Consider the following 20,854-nt stretch of genomic DNA (forward strand, 5'->3'; position numbering starts at 1 on the left):
TAAACTATTCCTTTAGATGGTTTAAATACTGCTTCTAATAACAAAACTGTTGGGCAAATTGCAAKAATTATACGACTATCTATATAACGTATGTTAAGAAGAGGACAAACCAAATGAACTTAACAACGCTTTTCTTTGTCTAAAAATRTGAAAAACGAAGTAAACCACATAGGACTAAATCCTGTGCTACTACAGAGCTAAAATAAAGACCTGTTTGCTCCGAAATTTAAAAACAAATCCAAGGCTGTAGAGCTGTTCTCCCAGAATCTAGTTAACCATATATGTCTACATTTTTTTTTTTAATCTGACAGCTTGATATACTGTCCCCTCTTTGTTGCACATTTTCAATTCAATTTAGCATGCTACTTCCAATTAAACACCACGCACTTATTGCATTACTTGGCATTAAAGAGGCACATGTGTTCCTTCAGTTCCTGCCAGGGCCAGAAGACAATACCCTCAAGGTGAACAAGACTATTTGTACGGCGAGTATTAGGCTCTGGGAAGTGTCCAAGAAGTCTGATGGAAGCCTGCAGGTGTGCGGTTTCAAATGCCTTCAAAGTGCCTAATGCCCACGTCTTCCAGAAATGTTACACTTCATAACCATCCTCTTCCAACAAGATTTATGCTGTGTTTTGAATACTTCTAATACTCTGGAGCCTGAGTGCCAGAAACCTCTATTTATCAGGCTTGGTCACTGGAGAAGTTGCGCTGGTCAGGGATCTTTATATATACCCATTTATGTACAGGCCATATTGCTATTATTTATTATATATAAACTACTAAAAGCAGGTGTGATTTCAGTGTGTTTGCTCTGAATATAAATTAGTTTAACAGAGTAAAATTTGATCCATAACATAAGCCTATTGTGTTAAGATTATCAATAAGGAGAAAACAAGAACAAGTTTTAATGACACATTTATAAAAAACTAGCATCCTTTCACTATTACACGTGTACAACAGAAAGTACAGTACAGCTTTGAGATACACCCCTCCCCATATCCTTTGAACAGGGGTTATAAATTCACTAAGACATGCTATTGCTATGCAAGTGCTTATTAAAAACGATAAAAAAAAACACAGAATAAACAATTTATGTGCTACCAGTCTGAAATGCTTTGTTCACCCCTGGAAATTGCTTTACTGTGCTAGAATTTAAAGCTTTGACCCTGCGAAAGAATGACCGGCCACAAGCGTCGCTCGCGCGGGGAGCTGCTGCAGTCAGCCGTGGGTCACCGTCCGTGCATGAAACCTCTTCCACGGTCTGGGCTCCGAAAGGGTTTCCGGCCGAGTTGTAAAAAAAAATTTACACGGGGGTGGGAGGACCGAGGCTTCCCGGTGCACCAATTCCCTCCAGAACTCTTCCCGAGCTTTTCCCTGCTCTGATAAAAACACTAAGCTCTAACAGCAACGCTGTTATTTGTCATCATTAGATCAACAGCACGAAGCCACCGTGGCTCCAAAATGTGTCTCTGGCTCCTCTGGAAAGGATACAAAGGTATAATTTCCATGTTTGTCCCCTTGGCAACTTCTGATACTGCGATGGTTATTACTTACACAAACAGAAAGCTGCAGCCAATCAAAATAATATGGTTGGCAAGAAATCTGGGCAAACTTTAATAGCAATGGTTCTTCAACATAAAAAGGATAAAAGTAGAATAATAATTTTTGGCAGCAGAAGCGGGGAATTTTTAAAATTCTGATTGTTTTCCTATGAGGATAGCATTATAAATACTGAAGTCTAACTTAAAACATGTTGTTCTGGTTTCATGAATTCACATTGAATAAAMTTCTGCTGGATCCACTGAGTTACACTCATTTCCATTCTTCTTAAACTGAACTTATCTGGAATATACAGCAAGGTAAGACAGTGGAATTTGGCACAGATTGCATATTCTAAATAATTTAAACATCCTTCTGAAAGAAGCTCTCTGTGTGTGCAAGTGTGTTACACTGGAATACACAAAGCRCTCTTTTCAAGAAAGCTTAATTAATTTTGGTCTTCTGGGAAACAGATAGCCAAGAAAGGCATTCACCAAGTGGAAGATGCACATAAATTTAAATATAACTTTCACTGAAGTTTTCACTTTCATTTTCAACAAGCTTCAGTGCTATATATGATCCTGACACTGTTTCACTAGGAGCTGATGAACCARATAAACAGAGTGACATTATCTTAGTAGTAATAAAACTCACTTGTCACAAAATGAGTCTAAGGAAAACTCCATGCAGTCTAATAAAGGACATTTTGTAGGAACACAATCAGGTAAATTTATTAATCTGCAGTAAGAAGCAGCATCAGAAGATATTAATGATACTACAAGCAAGTAAACTTTCTTTATTAATAGATAATKATGTAAAATTTGGCTCTTCATCTAGAAAATGACATCATGTGACCACTTTCCATGCCTTCAGTTATGAAAAAATGAAAATCTGCAGATCTACAGATCCAAAAAAAGATGTTCAAAAGTCGTCTTTTAATGTTTTTAAATATTTAGTTTTGATTTTTACCTTTTTATGATTGTACTTTATTCTATGTTTTGGAACAGAAAGTCATACCAAGCCCCAAATCAGAATGATCTGTTTAACAGCAGTGAAGTGAACYTTTTTTCCCAAGGCAATAACATAAGAAGCTAAGAAGTATTTTGAAGGAGAAATTAATAAAAAAGACTATTGCATGTAAATAGTTTTGTAAGAATTGGCATTTTCTAATTTAAAAAAAAAGTTTGCTGAAATATTTCCCAGGCAAGATTGACTTGGGCCTCTAACTCATTGGCACAGACTCAATATCAGTCACTTAAAATACATGTTTCATYGTGTATCTAGAATTGAGAAATTCTTTAAAAATACTTAATACAAAATATGTTATTTMCTTTATAGTACATATTTACAATTCTAATATTAAGGTACTGCGGAAAATGTAAACAAGTATACACAGGTATAAAGAATATGGCTTCAGAAARGTTTCTCTTTCGATCAGCTGCTCTAATCCCATTTCGGTATACATAGATAAGAAAAACAGGCTATTTTGTATACTGCTGTCAAACAGCAAAATGTTCTTGCTCTTTACGCATTAGCGGCTGTGTAAACATACCAGACATTGGGCCCACTGACATCAGGCATCGTCCCCTAAACTAAAATTTCGGACATGCTGGAATGAGTCCAGTGGAGGATCACCGAGACTATTAGGGGCTGGAGGACACGTCATTCAGGAGGGGCTGAGAGAGCAGGGTTGGCTCAGTCTGAAGAAGACAAGGCTAAGGAGAGGTATTGTTGCTGTCTTCAACTACTCCGTGGAGACTGAAGACAAGATGAAGCCCTCTTCTCGGAGGTCACGAGGTGAATGAGATGAAGAGCRATGAACTCTTCTCAGAGGTRCACACTGAMAGGATRAGAGGCAGCAGACAGAAGTTGCAACATGGAAAATTCTGGTTYGACAGTAAGAAAAAAATTTTCACGAAGGTGGTCAAGACTGGGGGGAGGRCCCAAAGAGGTTGTGGAATCTCCATCTCTGGAGATATYTGAAACTCAACTGGACGAGTCTCTGAGCGACCCCATTTTGCTTTGAGGTTGACCGTGCTTTGAGCAGGAGCCTGGACTGGGTGATCTCCAGAGATTTCTTCCAACCTAAATTATTCTATGAAAAACGTTGAATATAACGCAATGCTYGCATTACCATTGTAGTTTGGCTCTTTGGCAAGTGAGTGGTAAATACACTGGTGAGATCAAAAGAAGTCAGTTACTTGACTCGGATGCTTTTTCTCCAGCAGTTAATAGCATGATATCTAATTGTCCTCTCGTACAAGATTTACCTTATTAGATCCAATTCACTTGAGTGAAATGACTCCTGATTTACACAGTTGTGAGCTCAGACTCAGGCCAGTACATCTCCAAAGGAACATTTAAAATGTCACAGCTGACAGAACAGGCCTATTGAGAACCACATGCTTCTGACTAGTTGGGGGAAAATGACAATTTTGACACATTTACATCAAGTAAATTTTCTAYTAACATTCATAGAGCTACGAAGAAGAAATGACAAGGGATCAGAATCAGTATCTGTGATTTTCTGGCTGAAAGCACAGCTGGTTAATTAATATGGTCACAGGCACGAATATCTTTACTGTGTTGAGAATGACTTTCAATACCCATRAAGTGATGAATAACAACAATAAGCCTTCCATTAAGCTTGAAAAATACCTAACAAATTTGTATTGCTTCCAAAAGATCACAGTTTGAATTAAAGTCCCAGCTGAGCAAAAGTCACTTATTTCTTACTGAACACTTAATGACTGCAGATTTGTTTAAGACCTGAGCTGAACCTCGGGGTAATTCTTATTTCACCTACTCATTATTCAACTGCAATAACAACAAACATTTTTTGAAATTCACAAGTTAGAATCAATTATTGCAACTTTGTCTCTTCTAAGAGGAAAATTTTTTCTTGCAGAGGGGTAATTTATTGTGGTATGTTAATGGTAGATTGAATACAAGACCTGCAACTGCCYGTACTCGAGTGTCTAAAGAGCCCATGATCCTGATGTCTTTTAGTTAAGTGCACTTTTTATCTAGTCGGACTGAAGAGGTTACTGCATAGGTTTTGTAACTTCTAATAGACCTAAAGAGAGGTATAAAGTGGTACTATGGAATCAAAATATTAAAATAGAGAGCATTATTTCTTTATGACTTTGTCCTATATTAAAGAACAACCTGTAAAAACAGACAAAATAGCACCAAAATATCTTTGTTCTRTAAGTGACCAACAGCAGATGTTGAATGGCATCAGGACTTTTTAAAGCTGTCTTAATGAAATTATTGTGTAGTAAAATCACATTACATTCCATTACATAAAGAATACMCAAGAATCTTTAAACTACCTGAAAATCATCTATCCTTGCTTGCTATCTCCTTTCTCCATTCAAGATAAAGCTATTTTCTGTGTTAGAAGGTACTGTTTTATGAGAACTGCTGCATAGTGTGACTKGACAAACCACTGAGAAAGTCAAGTGACAAGACAGGAGAATGCAGAAACCCAGACAAGCCTGATAGATGGCATCCTACTTTTTGGTAGACTGACTCTCATGTAAACGAGATATAAATGGAGACCTTCCTGTCTGTGAAATTCATGCGAGAAATGTGGTACATATTCTTAGATTAGTTAACAACTGAACGAGGAYTGTGAAGAATTTGTCATCAATGGCAATTTTAAAATTAGACTGGACATTTTTCTATAACATATGATGCTATTCAAAGAGGAATTAATTCAGGGAATTCTGAGGGTTTCTGCACAATGTGATTTTGCAGTGGATCCATATCAGCTTCATGATCTATGAAAAACTCATTTAACTTCACTCTGGTTGTCAAGTGGGTTTAGAAAGTCACTTAAACTTGGTGTGGCTCACTGTAAGTTGATAYGTTCCATACTGCTTATCCTGATACTCTGGAGCTGGTTTTACTAAAAATGTATCCAAGCTTTCAAACAATGAATTGTATTATAAATCAGAAAGAATGTCCAGTTCAGATTAATTGAGGGGTAAGAGGCTAGGAATAAATACATAAAACAGATTCGACTTTTTAAAAGGATCCAGCTACTAAATGGCCTCTGTAGTCTTCCATAAGAAGTGTGAATACTTCAGTACAATTCAAGCTGAATTGAATAGCCATTTTCATATCCAAATTCAAATACCGTCTGTGCATATAAAACAGTTCATTTATTAATCCAAATGTTACTGTTGCAGAGCTCTTGGAAAAATATTCTCTCTTTCTTGGGTTTGCTCTTCATAAAAAGGAAGCTTTGGAGGGCCACCTAGAGAATTAAGTAGAAACACAGTTGTAGGTCTATATAATATAATTCTGAAATACTATATAGATTATACAATTTATACTCAAATAATTTAATATACTATACCCTTCAAAAGAAAGTAGAGGACTGAGCTACACTGACTTCCTCACAGAGATAGACAGAACAGGTACAACAGCARTAAAAGCATCTCTCAAATGGAAAGTTCACAAAGTGTTTCCTAAATTAAATTCATTCTAAAATGTATGGTATTGCTAAACAAGCCAGCCATGATCAGATCACAAGTGGGAGGAAACTTTTGCACAGTACTACACATCATTAAGAAGGGAAATTTTCCAAATTAAAAAAAAAATCATTTGTGATACTATGATGAGTTCTTCAGCATCTTCACAGTGTAATCGGAATCTATYTGCCAATGTGTTATCTACTTATCTGGCCACTTACCACATTTATTAACTCCTGGCCTCTTAGGAGGGCAGCACACACAGATACAACGCTTCCAAGCAATGCTGCTGCTACCAAGGGCTCTGGGTTTTTCCACCAGAGATGGAAATGCAGAGCAGCTGATCTTTCTACTGCCTCACACAGCCTTGCACAGCRGCTGTGGTGTCTGCTGCTGAGCACCGTTTGCTGTGCTGGGGTGATATTCCTGTCTAAATCACCAYGGTCAACGCATGAATCTTCTACTAAGAAAGCCCACACATCTCCAGCTTGTGTTACCTTCTTTGCAGGTTGGYCCCATCCACGTGGCTGGACATACGCAGTTCCCATTGTAAGGATTGCACTGGGATTTGTTGGCRCACTGGCATCGCAGAGAGCAGTCAGGGCCGTACCGGTCCCACCTGCATTCTGGAAGGACAAAAGTGTTTACGAAGAGGGGTACGCTCCCCTAACAGTGTCCCTGCGTGATGGCTGCCCTACACCGAGAGCTCCCTTGAAAGCGTACAGATAGAAAAGGAAGGAATTGAGACCAATGTCAGCATTCAGGGCAAAATGCACACAGTAGGAAAAATAAGGGATATTTATTTCAAAAAATTCATAAAAGTCCCTGGCTTTTCACTGGGGAGAAATGCAAACCTCACATTGGCGCTGCCGAGAATGCAAACCTCCATCAGGATCTGCAAACTAGGAGAAGCTTTGCTGGGATCAACTGCTGAACTGAAAACCTTTTTTTYTTTTTTTTAATCTCTACTAAGCATCCGGCATAAGAGTCTGGGTTTAGAGACTTAGCTTTGTTTYGCCTAAGGTGATATACCTACCTTTATAAAACAAAGACCAATCAATTATTATTACATTGTACAAGCATGCTTTTGCCACGTCTCTATCAGGAGATAAGAGATCTGGGATCAGGAAGCTGCTTAGACACCTCAGTCTGCTAACATCAGAACACCAGGTTTCAGAAAGCCTTGCAGGCTTCATGTTTCATCTACTACATGCTCCCAAATAAACTATAACCCAGCTTTCTTAACGAAGCTCCCAGAATGGGAACCATTAGCAGTGTAAAACCACAGGATGCCAAGCAGCAAAAGGGATCTCGGGATTTGCTCAGGAAAGTTACTGTCAAAATACTGGATCCACACTCTCTCTTTCGTATATCCATTTCATATATACTCATACGTCTTTTACCAATCACACACAATTCTGCTGACAAATCAAACACACAAAACCTCACACTCCCCTCTACCTTCACTGCAAAGGATGAACAAACACATTTCGTGCCCAGGCTGATAAATTCTCGTGGCAATTTTTCCAAGCCGTTTATGCATTCAGAGTAGAGGCACGAAGGCAAAGTTAGCAGCAGGTCGCAAGGCAGGGTGCTAAATACACCGTAAGCAATAGCCGCCTTTCCCTCACCTCGCTCAAAACCACAGTRAATCAGCGAGGCGCTTGCTTTCTCACACAGCCACCACTGGGCAAATGAAAGCGCYGCTGAGGGCGGCATCAGCTGCAGCCCAGCACGTGGGAGAATTCCTCCCCTGCGCTCCGAAGCTTGGCCTTTTCAATTAGGAAATGTTATGAGAAAAGGTCTCCTCGAACACCTCTGGACCTGACTTTAATTTATGTAATACCACATTTTCATGTTAATAACAATGTGTATTTAAGACATCTGTTTGGAAGTCTGCAATGTTAATTTACTACAGAAAAAGAGAGCCCATAAAAGTCTGTTATATTCTCTCTTTTTTTTAATTAACATTTTGCCTGTTTAATGGGTGCTTTACCAGAGTTCAAATTAAAATCAGGCCTTTTATCTTTATGGCTGCTGCACAGTCACAGCTGCTCACAGTTATATCACAGATGAACTGAGCCTAATTGAAAATAAAAATGCAAATAAAACCTACCCCATAACAGCTTTTCATGGGTGGGGGCTACCCTAGCTGATTTAAGAAAAATAAAAATGACTCCTATAGTTTGCAAGAGGCAAGAACTTGTTTCACATTTTTGGTGCTGAGCTTCCCCCTTGCGTTTTATTTCTGCCTAAAATTTCACTGGAAAAGACTGTGGATTCACAGAGCCTTACTCACTGCATGGTGTGGTTGGAGTCTCCAGTCAGCCCAGGGCCTGGACACTGAGTTATTTTGATTTCTGACCACAGGACAGTGCAGGGAGGGAGGCATATCATTTTSTTTTTTAGTTTTTGGGTTGCACTTAAGCTCCCAGCAATTACTTAACTCTCCCTTCCATTAATAGCACAATGTTTAAAACTGTTTCCTGCCCTATCCTAGAACAAAAGGAGAACCAGTATTCCCCAAATGTGATTCTGGAGCTCAGGGGTATTACAGTACCCTGTGTGACCCKCCAAAATTAGCACACGGACATTCATTCCTTTTAGCATGTTTGCTATGACATGAGGATTTTTTTTTAATTCAGCGATTGCCATAAATTCACACAAGCATTACTGAGACCAGAACCTGGCTCAGGAACTTCAACTATCATTAGTGCCTCTCAACTCTGCCATGATTTCATCAGGATACAGCATTTTGGTTTGTTTTCTTTACAGTAGAATTTTCTCACCTATTTTTATACCCTTGTTATGGAATAATTCTGCCTTTGTGGGCCAGCTCATTACCAAACACGCAGCCCAAATGCCTGTGCCGCAAATGAGGGAATTTTATTCGGATCAAATGTTCTCGGACTACTACTGAATCCTAGAGCCAGAAATAGCTGCTGCAGGTCCCCTACCCCCCACCCACACGTGCAACCGGATCCCTGCACGCCCGCTTGCACCCCTGTCAAGCATCTTTCCACCAAGTCTGTAAAACTGCAACTTGTGCTACTTTCTCGGTATATTCTTCAATAATGCATGCTCCGTGAAACTCAGTGCCAACAATTTCACAGCTGACCTACACACAGTGTGTCGATTCAGATATTGATTGAAACAAGAGGTGCACCCTGTTGATAGAGCTGTTTAACCTGTAAGAGAGTACTTAGCTACAAGCGTTCATGAATACGCTGTACCAGCAAAYGTCCTTTCATAGTTATGCTTAGGCCAGCAGGTCATACAGGTTTAATTATGCATAGTCCAGCCCTTAGAAAATACCATGGGTCTTACCAGTGTCGCATTTGTCTCCAGTCTTCCCAGGCGGGCAAAGGCACTTTCCAGTTACTGGATCACAGGGAACTTCTCCGCAGTCACACTGAAGCTGACACCTCTCGCCAAACCACCCAGCATCACAGCCTAACATAAAGAGCACTTTTTCAGATGCACTGCATATTTGAATTGCAAGAAATACATTAGTTCAGAGGAGTTTTTCAAGGATGTCTCACAGGACAGCTCATAAACTCTGAACTGAACCTAGTATAAATGCCAAATTTAATGAAGAATGGAATATCGCGGAATAGGYATAATATTTATATGATCTCTCTTTATGTTGGTTCAGTCTAATCCAACCTATCAAAGGTATCTGTAAATCTGTCCCAGAAATGTAASTGGCACTTATTTTCATTTTTAATTAGAAGTCTTTGGAAGACTATTCCGTAACACTCAACCAGTTTAACATACGCCAATTTAATAATCTTATTTGAAATTTTAGAAGCAAATTTAAAATCAGTAAAAGGAACTCATTTTTAATAATCAACATGTGGAACTCATTGCTGCAAGACATCATGGAGACGAGGACTTTAACTGTATTAATCAGAACCAGGTTAGTTTATTTATAAGGGAATGAGAACATCCAGCTACAGAGCAGGTAAACAATCCCAAATTCACTGTTCAGGGTATTTGTAAAGCTAAAAGTTTGGACAAAGTTGCTCTCAACAAAGTGAAGTATTTGGGTAACGATATGATTTTTTAAAAATTTGATGTGTATAAGTACCTTTTTCACAGTAGACACCTTGATAACCTAAAGGACAAATACACTGTCCTGTCACTGCATTGCAGCTAGCTCCATTTTTACAGGCACATGCATGAAGACAGCTTAGCCCATAAAATCCAAGGGGGCACCCTGAGAAATGAAAGTGTCAAATGAGGAAAGTTCATGAAGAAAAACACACCCCCCTTTACAGTCCTGGGTATTCTCTGCTATGTTCCCTGGGAGCCAACAAAATTGCTATATGCTATAACCTCTAATAATCCCGTGTGTTTTTAAATTCACCACTAACACCCCCAATGCCAAAGAGATACGTAAATTATTCAGATCCTGAAGCAGCCTGGTGAGCTGGGACACCCCAAAATTTTTTTTTACTGACCCACAGAGGTGTTTATATGACTATGGAGATCCCACATAGTCTTAGTGTTGGAAAGCAGACTACTCGGGCTGTTGCAGGGGTTGTCCACTTACCGTGCTCGCAAGAGTGGCCATAATAACCTTCGGGACACTGGCAGCAGCCCGTGAACCTGTCGCAAGTGCCGTTGTTCCGACATGGGCAGGCCAAGCCGCAGTCAGGTCCGTATTTACCCGGGAGACATTCTGCTGACAGAATAAGAACAACAGAAAATCTTTTTGCTGACCTCACATGGAAGAACACTTGCATAACCGCCTTTATAGCTGAAGTCTAATGGCCATATAATAGCTTGTAGTGCTGAGATGAACACTTGTTATGAATTTCTCACTCCCACTCCCTTCTGCACATTGAAGGCACAACATTTCTGCACAATTATGATGTATTTGCTTACTTCCGTGAGAAATATTTTATATTATATAGATAGTTGTACAGCTCTCAATTTCCTCATGTTTTTAATAGTCAATCTTTTTTAATTTGTCTCTTCATATAGTTATCATTGGAAAAAATTAACTCTGTGTTGTAAGGTCACATAGTAAATGGTATCTTCTCCACTATTTGTATATCTACAGCAATATTTTCTTACAGAGACTTATAAAAGCTACATTACAAAAATGTAGCTTTTCCTGGTCTGTGTTATTAGAGTTCACACTATTCCAATTTCTAATAAAAATGGAAGGACCTCTGTTTCACACATAGTGACAGACATTCCATGTATAATTAGATATCTACTTTTACAGAACTAAACATGCCTCAAATTACTGAAAGCCAAGTCATGCAAAAATGACTGTGTCAATATAATTAACCTATGCATCATTTCTGCAGAAGTTAACTTCATCATTGCTGTGGTAATTTGAATCTGGTGCAGACTGACTTAAATGAGTGTGATCATCCAAATAATCAGATTCATAAGTCTGCAAATGCCAGACAAGCCTTTTTCTGTATCTTTCAAGAACATCATATCTAATCAGTAGAAAAAAAAGATGCATGACTGCAAGATGCCTTTCAGGCAAAACACACCGAGAACCACACTGATGTGGAAATCCAGATTCAGTTTTCCAACAGCTTGCCTATCTATGCCAACAGATAAACAGTGAAGATCTTTCTAGTGATACAACACAGTTCTTTATGTTATGTGTGCCCCTGGCCCTTGAAACCAGAGACTTTTTACCTAAGCACATCTGTAAGATAAACACATGATCCACGCTACTCTAGGACACCTGCCTGGCCCCGTAAAGGCTTTGCTACCCACACGCGGCCTATGAGTGGTTATAGAGATTTCGAGGAACAGACACATAAAGGTGAACACCCATAGCCTACACAACCTGTCAGTCAGTTATTGGTAAACCAAATTTTTCTGGGGGCTTCTTTGAGTGACTGTCCATAGCAGTATTCACACTGTGAGTGACTCCATGTAGGTAGCATCTTTTCCCTTCTCCCTGCTCCTCCCCTACACACACACATGCATGTAAGAGGGTCTCTGAGTCTTTTCAGGTGCAAAGTGAAAAAATTCCAYAGAATAATTCTGTTAAAAACATTGTCATTTTTAGATGTCTCTATAATGACCGATTCTTGGTAAAGCTAAGGAGGGAGCTTGAGGTGGATGTTTTACAGATATCAGGGAAAGAAACACTGTAAATGAAGGTCCTGGAGCATCTTCGGGGAATTGCACCACGGCAGTTACGATGTGGTGATGACATCATCTTTAATGTGAACTAACTATTCATTTGACATCATATCAGAAAATTCATGATTTCCTGCACATTTAAGTCCGTAACTACACAGGTATCTCTTGATCTGGAGAGAGAAATGGGAACACAGAAATGCAGAATGACTTTTGGGAGATAGGAAGAAAGGAAGRACACATGAAAAGAATCTATTGTGGGCTGGCAAAAGTGTTCCTGGAGTGAAAACTGAGCTTGTTCTGTCGAAGCCTGTTTTGCATTGTCTAAAGGCTGTCACAGAGAAGAGAYAGCAAGGCAATCGCAATTGTTTTGGACAGATGTTGCCAGGACTGTACTAATAGGGAAGTCAATACATGGGAAGTTTAACTTCTGTCCAAYGTCAAAGGGAAAAGACCAAGAAGAGAAAAAAACATAAAAAATAAGGGAGACACTGGCTTCTGCTGACCTCAGATGTTTGCAAAAGAAGGTGCAAAACAAGGTTCCCACAAATAAAAGAACACAAAAGATGGACAGGAGGAGATATAMGACGTCATGTGAGGTAAGTTAGGAGAATTCCAGAGCAGGATTCATGAGGAAAGCGTCTCCAAGAAAAGAACTAAAGCTCTAACTTGGGGCTATTCTGCTTGAGAGAAAACTAGAGAGATGAATACAGCTGGGAGGGCATCTACTTGAGCAAAACCTGCCTCATTTGGAGGGTGTGTAGGCACTGAAAACCCCTGCTTGAATCTACAGGTTCACTATCATCAAAGCAGAAAATTACCTTTCTCACAAGAGCTTCCAGTCCAGCCAAGGCCACAAGTACAGCTCCCATCCACTTGGTCACAGATACCACCGTTCTGACAGGTGCATGTCAGCTGGCAGTTGGGGCCATATTGTCCCTGGGGACACACTASAGAGAATTAACAAAGTTTGAAAAAAAAGATATTAGCATCACAAAGAAAGATGAGAGCGACAGGGAATAAATACAGAYGCATGCTCCCTGTGTAGTATCACAAGTACCTGATGCAACAAGGCTGTGGGACACACGCAGTTCTTCACTGCACGTTTATTGCTAGTTTAATCCAAGCACTCCCTATCTCACCTCATATCCACCTAGCTTCATGCCCCATTTGCTCCACTTGCTTTCTTCCCCTTGTCCCATCTCTCTCAAGCCTTCTCTTCAGTASATCCTCTCCCTTCACTTTTTCAGTTCRAGCAGTTTGCTTCTAAATTTAGTCCCAGCCATCCACAGCGGCCTCACACTGCTCACCTTCTGTGGTACAAGCTACCCTTTTCCCCTGTCCCAGGTTCACACAGTATGTTTAGACCACAGTCTCTGAGAGCCGTGACTTCTTCGGCTTTGCAGAGAAACTAGTGTAACGGTACCAGTGGTGGTGGGGCAAAGTGGCGAGGTCTGGGCAGGAGATGGGGGTAGGATAAAGGGGGACTGAGGGAGCAGAGAGGGACATAGGTCAAAATCCTGTGAGGTACAGCAAACGGCAACATTCTCTAATAAACCTTGGCTTCAAAAATGTTGAGAAACACAGCCATAAACAATGCTTGGCACTGAGTTTTATTTGCTGGTTGTCCCAAGGACGGGCCCAGCTGACAGGACGACCGCAGGTCCCGCTTTGTTACCTTGCTGACAGCCAGCTCCCATTTGGCCAGGAGGACATGTGCACTTGCCAGTCCGTGGGTCACACTGACCTCTACCACATGAACAGAACAGGGTACAGTCCTTCCCGTATCGATTTTCAGGGCAAGCTGAAGGAAACACRGTCTTTTATTAAACATCCCGGGTGTCCAGTGCCAGTTTTCATTTTTAACAGAGGCAGCGCTCTGCAGAGCCAGCTTCATTTTTATTCCAGTTAACGTGCTTCAAAACAACAACTATGAAAACAAAACCCATCCAAAGATATGACAGCTTTTTCCTCTGAAACTTTTTTATAAATGTCCTCCATGCTTTCACATGGAACATTTGGTAGCTTTTCCACCACAAAGGTGACTGTACAACTGGAATATCAGCTAGCTATGCTTCCAACCAAAGGATTCTTTCTTTCCTTAATATTGATGCTGTCCTGTATTGAACAGCAAAGTTTTAGACTACTGAATGTATTAAAGCATTGCCTTTCTGTGATAAGCTGAAGAGAACTTCAGAAAGTGATTGAAAATGCTAAAATATTAGTTAAGTTCTGATTAGTGCTAAAACCTGTACAGTCTGTACAGGTACAGCATGTGGAAATACCAAAGGCCCAGCATTTAGCCATATTAGGAGATCACAGCTTTGGAAATACCACAGAAATTCAGCCACACAACCCAGCCCCAAAGTAAAGAAGGAAGAGCAGGGTTGCCATGGAATCCTACCAGCCTTGCCATGACAAAACTTGAACTTTTTCCCATTTATTGAAAATAATGTCACCATAGCGTGAAGCAAAATATTGAGATAATTTCTCAACCTAGAAATTTTGGACAGGAAGAAGGAACTTGAGCAATTCACACTGAGCTGTTTCTAGAAATCAATTTAGGCAAGCAGGCTGTAATCCTGGGATGAGTATCCTTGCTTCCGCACATACAAAAGAGAGGGAAAATATTTTGCAAGAGAGTTTTTACAAAGCTGGAAGCCTGATTTACAATTCAAGCAAGTGTTAGCTGGGATCTGTCTACTTTTATACCAACAAACCATTATCTGAATTATTCTCAGTGCTGCTTTTTAAAAGAAGCAGAACATGAACGTTGGCTTACTTTTACTACAGTCAGCTCCAATGAAACCAGGCGTGCAATCACAAGTTCCCGTCACGGGGTCGCAGTGGCCTCCATTCATGCATTTACAGGATTTTTGGCAGTATGAACCATAAGTACCTTTTGGACACCCTGTTCAAAAAACAAAACAAAACAGCAATCAGGCTATGCTGCTAGTGGGACCATTGCATTTCCTGTCATAAGTGCTTTGTTTTGGAGGTAGCAAGAAAAGCAAGCCCAGTCCTCCAGAGATTTTTCTTCCTGGATTTCTATTCCAAATCAACCTGTTTCCCCTTCTCCTTCCAAGGCAGAGATGGAGAGATGAAGCCTTGGTCCCTCTTCCTTTGGGCAACAACTGTCTCTTTTGCCTGTAACGGTGAGAAGACATGAGCCATCTCTGCCTCTTTTAGGTATCGTTCTGAAGTACCAGTTCTAGTTAGTGGGTCAGATCTTGTTTTTTCAAAAAAGTTTACGTAGCACAAAGTTTGTTTCCTCTCTAATCCACTCTTCCTCTCCAAACCGGGATTTGCATTGCTCTGTCCAATCTAGTGGGCTGTGGCTGGAAGACTATGACAATGCGTATGTGACAATAACATAAGAGATTTCAAGAGACACCTTTTACAGAAGACAGATACAGGGCAGATACACTTCACATGCAAAGCCAGAAAATTCTCTGAGAAAAGACAAGCTGCATTTTGTAATAACCCAAATGAACATTAGCCTTGGCTGAGCTGCCGAGCCAATGTCACATGGCTGTCCATAAACAGGTTTTCTGAGTGTTTTCTGATAGTGTGTATTTCTGGTTTCTTTCTGGACAGCTAATTTTGAAGGAATGCTGAATACAAAATTAGGAAGACATCAATGCAACTGTTATACTTAGTTCACATCTTCAAGATACTCTTCAGAAGCACAAAAGCTAGAACTAAGAAAAGTGTTGGGCACAGTTCCCAGGCATGTGCCTCTAGCCATCACGGTTGACTCCAGTATGCTAAAACTGAACTCTAGAGATCATTCTCCCAATTTTCCAAGACTGGAAATAGAATAYAGAAGACTGGAAGGGGGAGAAGCCACTGCTCTCACAGCAACAAAAATATGAACATGGTTCAACAGTTGCACTCATGCTACTACCTCTAAATGGCATTTCCTTGCTCCTCCCTTCCTTCTCTTTCCTCCCTGAAGAAGGAAAGCCTATGGCTACTTTGGAAATCTGATTGAATATATATGTGCACATCTCCAAGCAACAGAACTCTCTACATTCTATGGAAAGGATTATACATTTTCTTTCTTGAAGGCACAAAACCATGGTCTGAGTGGCTGGAGAAATCCCTGGGGGGGGGGGGTTGATGAAAGACAGAGACAGAGAGAGATTATGCTACATCTTTAAAGGGGTGTTTTTTAACATGTAACTGAAAATGGGCTTTTGCCTGAATCAGGATAGCAGATCATCAGGACTAAACAGATACACACTTTTACAACATGCAGATACTCTCCCCAGCCTTTCTCAACCATGTCTTCTTCTCAATGAATACTTTGTCATCAGTGCTTCCATCTGTCAGTACAGAAAATTTGTTTCATATGCAAATCCTGGCATCAAAGAGTGATCCCTGAAGCATCTATTTAATTTCCACCAAGAAATGAAGTTAAGGACACACCCTGATTAAATGATTTAGTCTGGACTTTAAGCAAGTTTCTTACCCCTGCCCCTTTCCTTTTGGTCATCATTTGGCTTTTCTCTTTTTTAATTCTGTTTCCCACACTCCCAGCTATGCTGCTTCTCCCTGGCAAAGCTTTCAGAATTGGTCTTCAGTTCAAAACTAACAAGAGCTGTTCCATAACTAAAAGGGGACGCAGTAATTCCCTCCTTACAGATTTATTTATCCTTGCAGTGTTTTATTTATTTCATTTCAACGGGGAGCAACACAAGCAGGGCAAACACATCGGCTCCAACATTCACATGATTATTAACAAGGCTGTCTCATCTGTTACCACTTTGCAAAAGAACTTATATGCAGACAGCTAGGGCAATTTACACAGTGTCCTGCCACTTAAGTAGGCTCTGCATTTATAAAGAGGGTTAGCCTCTAACCACCAGTTATCTAATAAAGACATTTTCTAATTTAACAGTTTCCTGTGCATCTGACTTATGTTTTTGTGAGAATGGCAGGAACTGCTGCCAGATTTCTAACTCATTTCCTGATCTTTTCCTTCTGGCTTGGGTGGGTTTACCATTACCGAGAGTTCCTAAATCTTTTCTTACCAACTGTGTACACCAGGGCTTTCCTTACCAATATTACTAATCGCATTGCCAAAAATGCAGTTTTGATGCATCTGGTTAGCTACAGCTTGAAGGTGAAGTTGGTGAGGTCTTTTTGGCTCAGGGTTCATCCAGCTCAGTAAACAGCACAGAGATGCAGTGTGGTTTTTCTATCCATTACAACACTTCTTACTGTTTTGGTTTTTTTTTCCTTAACTTCACCACACTCAAGTATATCTGCCCATCCATCGAGTTATGGACAACTGATGGGAACCTCATTGTTAGTTCGCCTGCTTCCTTTGTATCCTGCCAAGAGACTATTTCAGTTCTTCACTCCAAAATTTGAGAACATGAAAGCCTAGTTGCTCTTGGCTCCTGGAAATTTGACTTCCCAGCCAACTACACCTTTTATAGATATTTTCTTGAACCTTTTTTTCACAGTACTATAAATATAGCAATAGTTGCCAGAAACCATTTCCAGCAGCATCCAACCACATGTTGACTGGACTGAAGCCCACTTAACTTCTTTGGGAGTGGCTCCCTACACTGTTTTTAATATTATATCGAAAGCTTCTTCATCATGGAGCAGCCCCAAGTCTCTCTGTAGCTAGATCAGCAGAAACGAGGAGTATTTCCTCCAAGGTCACACTAGCTATCCCTGGTTATCAGACAGTGCGAACTCAGAATCAGGTCCATGATGTCTCACTTCACTGACCTATATGTAAAAATAACTTGCACATAAACTGCTTTGTTTCCATGTTCATGTCTCTGCAGCTTGGTCAAAGTTACAAGAGAATGGGGGGGGGGGGGGAAGGGAGATGTGAGACAAATTTTCCTCCTTTTTGAATCTCTACATCAGTGATTCAAAGACATTTCATTATCCCTCCACTAAAATTTTAACAAAACTATATCATTTAATTGAGAATTTGCTCTGCAAGATACTGTGCATTGTTGGAATCTAAGAGAGCACGGCACCATGAAGGATCGAGGTCTTGGACACTATAGGTTTAATCCCAGCTACACAGAACTACGTGGCAAAATCCTCAGTGCAATAAAACACAGATTGCACTTTGTAAGTAACTTCTTTTACATCAGTATTTCAGTATAATTATTAATATTTTAATTTTTTTAATTTGGAAGTAAAATCTTAAGGATCTAAGCAAACTGAAGGATATTCACTATAATCTATGGAGCTTTAGTGCCATATGCAAAGATAATGACTATTGCAAGATTACTACATAAAAGGTAATAGGCTAACCATGATTAAGTCTTTTAAAACAGCCCTGTTAAATCTGATAAAGCTGATCTCTTCTACTGCTCTGCTATAATATTTATGATCTAATTTATAATGGATCCAGATGGCTATAATCTAGATTTTGAAGGCCAGATTTCGATCTCACTTACAGTGAGAACTGATGTACAAAGGAGGACAGAATCAATCCTTACGTATTATTTTTTATTTATTTTAAAGAACGATTTTCGATAACATGATGGCAATACAAATGTCCATCTTTCAAATCTGTGAGCCCCTTACCTGTTTCTACTCTATAAATAAAGCACAGGTTTAACCCTTACCAGATCTGCACATATTACAGCTGGCCTTTGTATCCAAATCGCCACCCAAAAAAGCAAGCAAACTAAACAGAGCCATGCTGGATTGCTAGGAAAGGAAAATCAGTGTTTGCCAAAGAGAGGAAGACTGAGCTTGAAAGAAGACAGCCTTTTATTCTTTTATGAGACTACTACAAGCCATGGAGTAAAAACAAATTAAAGTTGTAAATAAAAAGGTAATTAACTGTCTCCTTTTTTGGATACTTCAGTATATGTTTCTTATCAGTTGCCACATTCCACCACAAACAATTTTACAGATGTCCTAAAATACCAGCATGTGGCATGTGGATCTGGGAATATTTTTTATGATGGAGTGTTCAGCCAATTGGCATTTTGTTCTTTACACTAGTCACCATTTTTCAATCCAGAGTAACAATTTGTTTAATTTGATTGTTCCTCAGAAGGCTCTACAACTTAACTGACTTTATGAATCACTTAGATTTATTGCCAATTGCAGCTCGTTGTTTTATAATAACCATTTGTCCTTACTTGAACACTCAGAGATTTCGGGAAGCRTTTTGGCCTAGGTATTTTGGAAAAAAGAGCTATATAATATCCTCATGTAGCTGAAGATGAGAGTTGTAAATGCAGAGAATTATATTGATATTCTTCAGCGTGGCATGAAATTGGATAGAATTTCGCCAGTAAATGATTCTGTTCTCCAGTAAAAAAAATTCCTTGCAACAACGCAGGCATTGTTATTATTGTACATTAACACAACCTATTACTGTATCTCAGTCAATGCTGAGGGTACTGACAAAGATGAACCCAGAGGGTCAGCACGTGCTTCCGCATACTCACTGCGGTCACAGCGGGCTCCGTAGTACCCCGGCAGGCAGGCGCATTTGCCCGTCACTGGGTGACACTCCTCATTCTCTGCAGAGCACTGACATACTCGGTTACAGTTCTTACCGTACGTGCGCGGTGGACAAGCTTGGGGAAGAGGAAATGTAAACCAATAAATTAAATTTGTCTTGGTAAATATAGCACTCAAACAAAGAGCAAGCTCAAATTTATTAAATAAAATCCCTGCCTACAGAACTATGCTGTCCTCCGGGACTTTGGATTTATTACATTTACTTGGGGGTTACTTCACTGCTTGATTTTGTTTCGTTCAGTCAATTTGTGCCCAACTGTCAAGGGCCAGACACAATTTTCTTGTCACTAGAGAAAATCATAGGGAAATGTCAGGTAAAATTGACTAAAATAACAGTATAATTCACAAGGGACCAGGTGCATGGATAAAGACATTCTACCTTTTGCAGGGAGTTTAAACTTGCAAAGCTGCTTTAGTACAAACGTTTTTACAGGTTGCATTTTGTCCATTACAGCCACATTGTTGACATTTTTTGGTATTTTTATGTCTAATTCTTATATTGCTGCTCACTACAGCATTTCCATAGTTCAGACCCGCTTCACAGGTAAAGCAAATTGCTGTAACAGAACAGATGTAACTGACTGCTGTTAACCCAAGCAAGGCTGAGTTTTGCCATCCCTTGCCTAAGGAGGTGGGCTTAGACTGGGCTTAAGGTGGGTTGCCCAGAGGAAGCCAGGGGATGGGAGAGGCTGTGCAACGAGGAGGCAACAGGAGGGCAGCCTGCGGCACTGCGCTTCCTGCTGCAAGCAGGAATAAGGTCGGAGATCCTACGAGACAGATGAGCAGCAACTACTGCTGGCTGGAGGAGCAATATTCATCAACCCCAAATCCTGGCTTTTCCCCCCAAGAGTGGCATAAGCAGCAGCCAAGCCTGGCCTTCAGCAAAGCCACAAGGGGCAGCAGCACCATTACCGCCTTTCTGCCCCAACTCGGCACATGCCCAGTGCCAATTATGGTGGTTACTTACATTCCTTCTATTAATTTTCAACCAGTTGCTTTAGCTGTGGGTCAGGATTTATAGTCTTTTAGTGAAAGATATGGGACACACAGTCAGAATTATGCAGCCAGGGTCACAGAATAAGCCTGCTTTCAAAGACAGCTCCAGATGGCCAAATGCAGCATTGAGTAAAACTAGATAATGACATTTCCATGAACTCTGACAGGCCAGAATAGAAGTTCTCTCACAGGGA

At 40.2% G+C, this 20,854-nt stretch overlaps 1 protein-coding gene across 1 annotated transcript in view; it reads right to left on the reverse strand.

Annotated features, from left to right (window-relative positions):
• Positions 1–894: 894 nt before the first annotated feature.
• The window catches only part of LOC112964208 (multiple epidermal growth factor-like domains protein 6), a 140,034-nt gene continuing 120,074 nt past the window's right edge, over positions 895–20,854 (reverse strand). The window contains exons 26-34 of the mRNA XM_026061982.1: positions 19,589–19,720; positions 14,926–15,054; positions 13,822–13,947; positions 12,965–13,093; positions 10,579–10,707; positions 10,114–10,242; positions 9,351–9,476; positions 6,521–6,649; positions 895–5,806 (exon numbers count right to left, since the gene is read on the reverse strand). Coding sequence (XP_025917767.1) covers positions 5,727–5,806; positions 6,521–6,649; positions 9,351–9,476; positions 10,114–10,242; positions 10,579–10,707; positions 12,965–13,093; positions 13,822–13,947; positions 14,926–15,054; positions 19,589–19,720 — 1,109 coding nt within the window. The 3' untranslated portion in view covers positions 895–5,726. The remainder of the gene's footprint in view (positions 5,807–6,520; positions 6,650–9,350; positions 9,477–10,113; positions 10,243–10,578; positions 10,708–12,964; positions 13,094–13,821; positions 13,948–14,925; positions 15,055–19,588; positions 19,721–20,854) is intronic.

Source organism: Apteryx rowi, unplaced genomic scaffold, assembly GCF_003343035.1.
Source record: "Apteryx rowi isolate R43461 unplaced genomic scaffold, aptRow1 scaffold_10, whole genome shotgun sequence".
In the NCBI taxonomy this organism is placed as follows: domain Eukaryota; kingdom Metazoa; phylum Chordata; class Aves; order Apterygiformes; family Apterygidae; genus Apteryx; species Apteryx rowi.